This window comes from Camelina sativa, chromosome 5, assembly GCF_030686135.1.
Source record: "Camelina sativa cultivar CO46 ecotype springtype chromosome 5, ASM3068613v1".
Classification (NCBI taxonomy): Eukaryota; Viridiplantae; Streptophyta; class Magnoliopsida; order Brassicales; family Brassicaceae; genus Camelina; species Camelina sativa.
Window position 1 is genome coordinate 25,664,438 of NC_141884.1, and position 10,134 is coordinate 25,674,571.

Here is a 10,134-nt window from a genome sequence, read left to right on the forward strand (position 1 = left end):
TTGCTGTCTTCTTATTTCCTTAAAACGTCTTGTTGTTTTATTTTGAACTACCTGTTGTTTGGAGTGTCGAGACTAGGGTTGATTATAAAACCCAATAGCACGCCTCCTTGTCTCTTCAGCGAAGAATGATGTTGTAACACGAATTGTTGATCTTTCTTCCTCAATTTGATTTCTTGAATTCTGGGTTTCTAAACACTTTGTGACATAGAAGCCCTTCACTTGTTTCGCTCCATACATCCACCTAAACATCTATCTCCATCAAACCATTGTTTTCCTCCTGCGAGCTTCGCACATCATCACCCAAAACCACCCAGTCATCATCACCTTCCATCCACATCACCTATCACTCGGTTATCAGCCTTCATCAGAGTTCAATCCTAGGGGAAATCCTATCATATTCTTTTACAATTTCAAAGAGTCTCAGATTTCAAATTCTTAACTTTAACCCTATAAAAGATCATATCATTATAACAAAAGATCAAATGTTAACATCTAAAACAAATAGAAATCCCAAGAAACCGGCTGAAATAAAAGAAGACTAAACGTTATATATATAGAAAAAGACATTCAAATCTTATATGTTTCATATGATGAATTGAACCTGGCATGAATTTCTATCCCTGACAATACTTTTCAAATCATTGAGAACCTCAAGCCTATCTCGATAACTGCAGATGAGGTTTAAGGAGAAAGAAGCTCTCTTCAAGCGATTCGTGTTCTTTAGAATGTATTTCGCCACTTCTAGCTCCTCTTTTCGTTTCCGTTTGTAGCCTTTCCACATAAACGTCTCAAGGTGAGACAACAAACATTTAGGAACATTCTCTGGTGGATTCCATACTCCACTAGCCTCAACACGGTCCACCCAACCGATGTCCTGAGAAAAACAACAAACATTTAGAAAAACGCAATGCATTTATGTTATTATAGATCAGCTTTGCTTACATCGATGAACTTGAGGACTTGCAATTTTGGAGAACTATGGAGCATGAAGGAAAGTAGATCCAACCATGCTTTTTTATTTGTACCTAGCTCCAAAAAAACCAACTGGTCGAAGATGCTACCGATAGGAAACTTAAACTTCAAGGGTGATATGGCCAAGGAAAGTCGTTTGACTGAAGTAAGAACTATCAAAAGCTTCTCCTCGGTTATCTCAGAGACATCAGTAATATTTACCTCCACCAGCTCCGGTACGTTCACTATCAGAGAAGACTCAAAAGCCATAAACCCTTTAATCTTCAAGTATTTCAAAGAAGGAGTATTTATAAACCCTTTAATCTTCATCAGTAATGCCAATGTTTTGGGTCACAGTGGCCATTATGAATTGTTAGTCTTTGTAAAGATGGCACTACGATTTTGCAATTTTTCATACGGCTACGTATATATCCACGCAATACCAAATCTTGAAGATTAGGACAGCCAGATAAAAAATTAACAATAGATTCCTCGCCTTTGAAGTCCACACAAAGAAGGTTCAGAGTTCTAAGGGATCTAAGAGAAACCGAAGAAGGGACATCCATAACAGCATTAAGCATGAGTTCCAAAGTCTCTAGTGTTTCACAGTTATACAAGCTTCTAGGAAACCTGAACGACCTTCTGTGGGAGTAAACTTCGAGTACCAACTCACGCACATTGCGGGTTAATGCAATGCCAATCAAGATTCCAAAATCAAGTACATTATCACGTCCATCTAAACGAACCTTGAGATGTAATCTCTGTAGAACAGGAGCCTTATGTGAAAGCAAAGACTTGCAAAGATTTCCGAGTTCAAGTCTGCGATTTAAACCATCAAACTTGAGTTTAGGCACCACTTTCCAATAAGACTGCCATTGTTTGGACAAAACACTCGTGCTTGCGGCAACTTCTGTAGGAAGTAAGCACAATATCTTCTCAATCAAAACTTCAGGCAACTCGCTAATCCTGTCCGGATTATTCCTACTTTTACTACCCTTTTTGCTGTCAAAAGCCAAAATTAAACAATAACAAAACATATAAGTTGGTTTTTGAGTTTTGGATAGCTTATCAGTTACGAAATCCTAAAACAGACAAAGAAACTAACCTTCGTTTCATTGGAGAATCCTGTGTGTTACTTTTAAAACCTTATGTTTACTCAAACTCAGGCGGTGAATGTTGGATATATTTGAAGGCGAAGAGGGCAGAGTTAGAAGGTTAGGGTTTTGGATTGAGTATTTCGGTTAATAATAATCATCCAATTTGAATATGACTAGGTTGCTTAGGGACACACAAAAATCCAATTGAATTACCCCGGTTTGTACAACCGGACAAAAATTGGAACTGGAATTTGATTACTTCGTTTGTAAAAATTAAAATTTTATCTTTCCCTCAGCAAGCAGTCATATATTCTGCAAAGTTCTAATTAAAAGTATTCCTCTGTTTGTCTCTCACCTTCCCTAGCATTAGTTTTTTTTTTTTTTTAGTTAAGCATAAAACTTAAAGGTTTTAATTACCACAATGGCACAACTTCATTTCTAAAATGTATTTGGTTTGGATAAACTGATAAGCACAATTATAATAGTATAGACTGTTTTATTCTGATATTTATAGGCCACACCGATTAATAATAACAAGAATCAACGGTTAACGTGTAGAAGAAGTAAACAATGGTATAGCAGAACCTGACTATGACTCTGTGAGATAGTCCATGATCTGATGAGACCTTTTTTCATATGGAGACACTGTTTGGAATTCCTCTGCCAGTAACTCCACCTTCACTGGTCGGAAACAATAAAGTGTACGGCATCTTAACCAGACCAGTCCTGTTCTTGAGATTCACATCGTCGTTCCTCTCATCCATGTTCTTCTCAATCTCTTTTACCTTCTCACCAAACTTCTCAAACGCATCCAACGCCTCTTTCTCAGCAGCCCATTCTTTAGAATCTCTCTGTCCCAAATACACTTCATCGCTCGAATGAGTAGAAAGAATCTCAATCAAAGATATACCAAGAAGTGTCTGAAGCTGAGCTGTGATCGTCTTAAAAAACACTTTGTCAGGGTTCTTCTCAAGTTGTGCAAACTCTGGAGTGTTTTCCTTTGGCATGAACTGACGGCTTATGGTCGGTCGGTTTGGGAGGTATCCAGCAATCGGGTACTGTCCGAAGTTAACCGCCGCATGAAGAGCAGAAGCCACCCATATAATGATGGTGCAAGACTCCACAAGCTCTTCTCGGTTTTGCATTTTAGGCCACCATGGTTCTGACTTTTTGTCTCCATGACCTTCCTCGCGCACCTCCTTCCACCAGGCTTGGAGCTCAGAGTCCCTTTGGATATCCTCATCTGTCTTATAGAACAAGGATATGTAGTCTCTGACCCATGATTCTATAGCATACCAAACCTCAAGCCCATCAACTGCGTAAGGATAGTCTTTTATCCTCAGACGTAACCCATGTGGTGCTTCTGGGTCATCAACGGCCATCCCTCTGCAATTGAAAAGCCAAAACAACAACAGTTTCGGTGATCAGAGAAAGTTACATTCCGTTGACTAAATGCATTAGGCCTAGAGCTAAGAGTATATTCATTACCTCTTTTTAAGTTCTGTAGGCAACGCTTGATCAGGAAAGGTCCAGTGGTTCTTGTAGATGAAAGATGACATCTCCATGGCATATTTAGAAGGGAAGACTGTGATCTCAAAGATACCACCACCATTGATCAAGATTTGCCTAGCAAGCGCATTGATGTTCATTGTATCACGGAAGTGAGGTTCAAGGAGCTTAAAAACCGGGTGAAGAACACTCAGCTGTCTGTTCGTGGCAATCACAAAAGGTTCAATCGATGCGTGTGTTTGCGTCCTGCAAAAACCAAAAAATTCACCTCAAAATCATGTAGATAAAACAGTGTTTTTCCCGCAACTTTAACCATTTCGTATTCATTACCAGTGGCTAATAAGCTGATGATTTCCAGAATCATTTACGCCCACAAAAGCCTTTGCCAACTGCCACAGCGAGTCATAGACCCCTTCGCCAGGGGTATATACTTCACTCAATGCTCCTAATTTGTCTCCATCAGGATGAGGCAAGCTCAGCTCTATCACCAATGGCTTCAAAGTCCCATCATCTTTCAGAAACAGAAGTGTCCTAGATGCATAAGTCTTGGTCGTGGTAGTGTTTATACGTCTCAAGTATGGCATCAGTGTGTCATGGTGGTCTAATATAAACAACCTTTCCTTCTCTAGAGCCTGAAAATAGCAAAAGACAAGATGTTTAAAATTGACTCTGTATTAGTGCTTTAATATGTGACATTAGTTTTTACCTCGTCAACAGTGAGCCCATCTAAGCTTTTTTCTATGTGGCTTTTGGTGATTGTACTGTTTTGGTTACCGTATAATTCACTGTCAAGCTTGCTTTTAGGAGGAAACTCCTGCAAGTTAACATACCAATAGCCTGTAAGACAGCAGGTTAACCTAAGAGAAACCAATGTTCGTTATGGATTTCACCTGAAGAAGTTGAATAACAACAGGGTTTAGCCCTGCCAACATTTCTCTAGCAAATTCCTCATCAGTTCTCCATGCAGTTTTGTCCTCTAGAAAAGATGATAATCGAAATTAGTTACACCAAAAAAAACCTTATTTAGATATCATCACATGAATAAGAAATGTGGTGATACCTTTGATGACCTGAGGCACTGGATACTTCAGGAACTTCTGGCCATCTGTTCTGAATATTTCTTTTAACATCTCAAGTGGTATATTCTTAACGATACTATCAATCAAAGCCTGGTTTGGTAGATCGATTCCTTCTTCGTATATCTTAAGAACATCTTCAAAAGAATCAAACTCATTAGGAGTCTTGTCGAACACAGCCTCAAGTGCAGGCTGGATAATCTGAGCAATTGCTTTCAGAGCGTAAGCAAGGAAATCAGACATCTTCAAGTGTCCAAATCTCTCATCTCGCGGAACATATATATTTAGGCTTGATGTGATCGGTAACCTGCTCTCGGTTTGAGGATCTTCGTTAGTTGGTTTCCTCCCGGTTCTTCCTCTTCTTGGGTAAGGATACTCTTGTGTCCCTCCGAGTACAGGCCGTGGGTTCTTTGGTGGGACGCCTAAATCGTTGTAGTAAGCATAGTCATAAACTCTGTCCCATTCCTTTAGCTCTCCTTCACCGGTTCCTCTCAGTTCCACTAGCTCTTCTTCTCTGTACTTGAGCAGCGTTGCAGGTGTTTCGTGTGGAAGATAAGTCTGAAACACAAGTAAACATAGACTGATTCATTGATTCCTACCAAAATCATATCAAGAAATCATATTTCTGACTTATTAGTCAAGAAAAGAAACAGAGAAACGTTTAGTTACCTTGTTGGAGAAGAAAACTCGGTCTTTGGTGTAGTGTTTAGCAGGGTAAATCCAAGAATTGCATATGTAATGGACCCTGCCATGGCCTGGAACGTCTTCAAGTGTGAGACTTTTGAGAAAAAATTCGCTGAAGTGGCTGTTTCTAATCAAGAACGCTCCAGGGTAACCAAAATCGCTGTCGTAGTCGAACGTGACCTTAAAGGCTGATTCGCCTGCGGTTAAAGACGTGATTGTTGTGATCCAATCCTCCAGATGAGCAGCCTTCCCTAGTTTCCCTTTAGAACCGTTTGCTGAAAAAAAAAAAAAAGAAGAATTTACAAATAACACAAAAGTTGTAATGACTCAAAGAAGTTGACAAAACCCTATTAATTGCGTATTATAACATATTTTTTAATTTCTAAAATTATTATGGAATCTACTAATACGAAAACTATTAAACGTGATTATGGTTCCAAATCAAATGGAATATATATTTTGTTTAAGATATGGAATAGATTCTCTCTTTTGGGGACACAAGTACCCACACTCTGTTTCCTGCTCTCTAAAAGAGTAAAACAGTCAGAGCATTTTTAAGCTTTCATGACTAGTACTTTACTAGTACTAAGTTTTTGCTTATAACAATATCATCCAGATCCAAAAATAAAACACCATATATGTAGGTGATGATATATATATATATATATATATATATATATTTATATATATTTGACAATGATATATTATTTTTAAAAGAGGTATTTTCACAAAATTATTACATTAATTAGACAAAAAAATGACTGAAAATTCGATATAAAAATAAGATAACATTTAACTATGTAGGAGATTTAAAATCTAACCAAATTCGTTTTTCTTCTGTTTGTGTTTTTAATTTAATTTTAATATTAATAACCAAAGTAAACAGTCTAAACTTTTCTTGAAATAACTAGTATTGGAGAGACAGGAAAGAACGAAAAAAATTCATATATATATATTTCGATACCTGTATTTTAATTAAAATTTAATAAATTTTATATTAATATAAATATATTTTTCTGACTAAATATAAATATTTTTGTATTAAAATTTAAACATAAAATATGAGGGTAAAAGTCAGAATTTTATTTTATAAACTAAATATATATATATTAAAGAAAAAAGGTAACTATCACTTGGTAAGACGAAAATAAATTTATATGATTTATTCGTCTTTCTTTTACACAGAGAATAATTGTTTTTTTGGCCTTTTGAGAGAAAAAAAAAAGAAAGAAAGAAAAAGCCCAAATTATTCCCAAGCTTCTTTTTTTCTTCTTCGTTCCAAGCTTTCTTGTTAAAGAAGTTTCCACACATCAAAACAAACAAATTACGAAAATTGATAATTTTTCAAATAAGACAATTTATTTAGAAATTTAGATTATCAACAAAAGAAAAATGGTCTCACAAGTTTACTTTTAATTAGTTTCCTAGTATCTTCTACATACGTGTTCTCTAGTACTGGTTCCACAATTTAATTCGTAATAAATGTTATTATAAATCATGGGGTAATATTTATGATATGTAGTGGGTAAAACAAAAAACAAAAAGAAAATAACAAAAACATATTGGTAATCGCGAACTTAATCTATAAAATAATTATCTAATTGTTTTTCAATAGAACAAATGAAGAAGACAAAATCAAAAATTCAAAATTCGAAAACTTGAAAGAAAAAAAAAAAAAAAAAAAAAAAGAGTTGAGAGACATATTTACCAGAATCAGTAACATCGGAGCTGATGAGACGAAGAGTGATTTTGTTACCGAGGAACTCATGGAGACGATCGAGGAACGAAGCGTTGAAATCGTTGAAATCGAGGACGTTCTTCTTCATCAGAACCACCGTTCCTTTCACCTTCTTCGTCGTCGTTTCATCACTTCCGCCGCCGGTTAACAGATCCACAAGTTCTCCGATCATCTTTGAGTTGGAGTTAAAAGATTCGCTCTCTTTTTTTTTTTTTGCTCTGATCTGATCTCTCACTGTGTGTTTATGAATGGTGTGATTAGCGTCGGGTTTTGTGGATATTTATAGAGGAAAACTTTATGTCGTTGTAGCCTCTTCTTGTATAGGGCGTTTGTGTTTTCATTTAATTAGATTAAAAAACTAGAGAAGTGGTTTTTTCTTAGTTCATTTGATTAAGAGAAGATTAAATAATTCATTGATCCGAGTTTATTGGTTTTTTTTATAAATGTAACTAAATAATTATTGGTAAAAATGTTTAGTAATCTTGGGAATTACCTAAACCGAAAATACCGAATCAAAACCAAACCAAACCGACCTCAAGTAAAACCAACATAATATCCGAATGTTATAATTCAAAACACCCAAAATATACTATATGTTATATTCTATCCGTTTTAAAATATAAAAGATTTTAACTAACATGCATATTAAGAAGTTTTTACTTAAAGTTTAATAATCACTAAGAAGACTGCATAATGATAATTAGAAAATATTAAAATAATTTATAATTTGCATATAAACTTGAAAACATTTGTTAAAATAAAATAAAAATTAAAACATCTTATACGGTTATGAAATGGATAGAGTATATTATCTACCAAATATATTAGGTATATGTAGGTTTGAAATGTATATATATATATATATATATCATTGTTATGTAATATAATATTAAAAAAAATAAGAGAAGTTATGAAATTTAAACCCGATGTTAAATAAAAGCAAAATAAAAGAGTAAACAATAATGTGAAATGCCATGCATACGCTTTTTCGGGGTATATATAGGTTGTGTGGCAAAGGATTGGCCCTACAAAATAAATGTAGTTTATTGGTTTATAATTTTAAGAAAAAAAAAAAAAAAAATAGCCCAGTTGTCTATGTTCATCTGTGTCTTGTTACATAAATTCAAGAGTATATGCACTACATACCATTAAAATGGAAAGTATTTAACAAACTACCATGGGACCCACAATCTATTTTCTCTCTTTATATACAATTACTTTTATACCATTACATATATTACATGTTATTTGTTTAAATATCATGTTATTTTTGTTTTTTGAACGAAATTATATATTAGTTTGGGTTCACAAATGAAATAGTTAGGGTTTAAAGTTTACAATTAAAACGAAATTATATGTCGGTTTGGGTTCACAAATGAGATTGTTAAGGTTTAGATTTTACAATTAGAACGAAATTATATGTCGGTTTGGGTTCACAAATAAGATGGTTAGGGTTTAGATTTTACAATTAGAACGAAATTATATGTCGGTTTGGGTTCACAAATAAGATAGTTAGAGTTTAAATTTTACAATTAGAACGAAATTATATATCGGTTTGGGTTCACAAATGAGATGGTTAGGGTTTAGATTTTACAATTAGAACGAAATTATATGTCAGTTTGAGTTCATAAATAAGATGTAAAATATAAATATTACATGCTGTTTTAAAAAATTTCACGTAATCTTTCATTTCTACATTACAATAAAATAAGAAAAGGGTGATTTTGTCTTTTTACTCCCAAAAAACATGGGTCCCATGGTATTCTCAAAAATTGTTGTGCTATTCTCTTAGATAACTTTTAGAATTGTGGTATTTATTTAATTAACCCTAAATTCAAAGACTTCTTTCTTTTGTTTTCAAATTTGTTTGAAACTAAAATGAAGAAAGACCATATACATGGTAGAGAAAAGACTGCGTACACATTCATAGGATTGGCCCAAAACCTTACGATATACGTAAATCCGAAAACGACACTTTTAAATGTGTGATTAAACGTTGCCAAAAGGGCAAAAAAAAAAAAGAAAAGAAAAGACCAATTTATAATTGAACCGAGACTGTAAAAATTCAGTAAAATATGGTTGAATACAGTTTGTTATGATCATATTCATACATACACCCAGCTGTAGTTGTTAATAAATGTGATGTGAGTATGTGACCATATGGGATGGTGGCGCAGTGTTACATTTACTGCATTAGCATCAATTTTTTTACAAAAACAAATCATTTTCTTCTTTTTTAAACGAATATATGCATTAGCCAACAAAAAAAAAAAAATTGTTATTCGTGTATCAAACAGGGACGAATAAAACTGTTACCGGTGATGATAGTATATATGAATCTATTACAAATCATTTATTTAAATATTGTTTTTTTCCACAATCATTTATTATGAAACTAAAAAGGTTCTAATTTGTTGTCCAAAAGTTCTAATATTAAAGAAAATGTATGATGATTAGAAACTACCATAGTGCACGGAAAAAAATAAACCTAAAATCCTAATGCTGATTAACAGATTCGGAACGGTCACATAAATATTTTAATTTTCTAATTTATGCACCATATATGGTAACATGGTATACAAATAAGTACCCATATCCAAAACATGACGTTGTAACTCTTTTGCTTATCCTTTCAGCTTTTGAATTTAACAACTAACTTCATCCTTAATGTTCACCCAATAAATCAACAATTAGCGAGATATCGAGGAAATATGCAACGAATCGTATTATCATTTCTCCATATGTTTCAACAAAGATGAGAATTTGCTGTCCGACTTCGATGCCTGATCAAACTGTTTGATTAAATTTGATAGAAAATAAATATAATTATTGTTTTATAGAATTTTGGTTGGAGGTAATTTTTAATTTACGGCAATTGGCTAGCCCAAAAATGACACGTGAGTGGAGTTTTGTCTGTGTGCACTGCATACCTAATCGTGTCATGGAGTTTTATTAGTTTGACTTGGATTGGAGGTATTGGTCTCTGGCCAATTTGACCAGGTCAACTAAATATATCAGAACTAGTATTGCAATTTTTACATATGTGAAACCTTTTTTATTACTCCCCAAACACTCGTAC

General features: G+C 34.1%; 1 protein-coding gene and 1 pseudogene across 2 annotated transcripts; both read right to left on the reverse strand.

The window, feature by feature from the left end:
* Positions 1-465: 465 nt before the first annotated feature.
* On the reverse strand, positions 466-2,125 carry LOC104789466 (putative FBD-associated F-box protein At1g55030; annotated as a pseudogene). Its single transcript, XR_015557510.1, has 2 exons — positions 943-2,125; positions 466-874 (listed from the first exon to the last, which is right to left on the reverse strand). The product of XR_015557510.1 is annotated as a putative FBD-associated F-box protein At1g55030 (transcript).
* A 358-nt stretch (positions 2,126-2,483) lies between these two features.
* On the reverse strand, positions 2,484-8,021 carry LOC104787362 (linoleate 9S-lipoxygenase 1). The gene is made up of 8 exons (XM_087450764.1): positions 7,026-8,021; positions 5,303-5,592; positions 4,618-5,191; positions 4,448-4,533; positions 4,264-4,371; positions 3,888-4,189; positions 3,537-3,803; positions 2,484-3,434 (listed from the first exon to the last, which is right to left on the reverse strand). Exons 1-8 carry the CDS (start codon positions 7,225-7,227, stop codon positions 2,681-2,683), a joined length of 2,583 nt encoding a protein of 860 aa, XP_087306890.1. The 5' UTR covers positions 7,228-8,021; the 3' UTR covers positions 2,484-2,680.
* Positions 8,022-10,134: the final 2,113 nt, after the last annotated feature.

Excerpts from the sequence above, each read along its gene's own strand:
- LOC104787362 (XM_087450764.1), bottom strand. The coding sequence starts at position 7,227 with ATGATCGGAGAACTTGTGGATCTGTTAACCGGCGGCGGAAGTGATGAA. Across the intron at positions 5,192-5,302 it reads GAGTTTTCTTCTCCAACAAG|ACTTATCTTCCACACGAAAC; the intron begins GTAACTAAACGT and ends CTTGTGTTTCAG. Across the intron at positions 3,804-3,887 it reads CATCAGCTTATTAGCCACTG|GACGCAAACACACGCATCGA; the intron begins GTAATGAATACG and ends TGGTTTTTGCAG.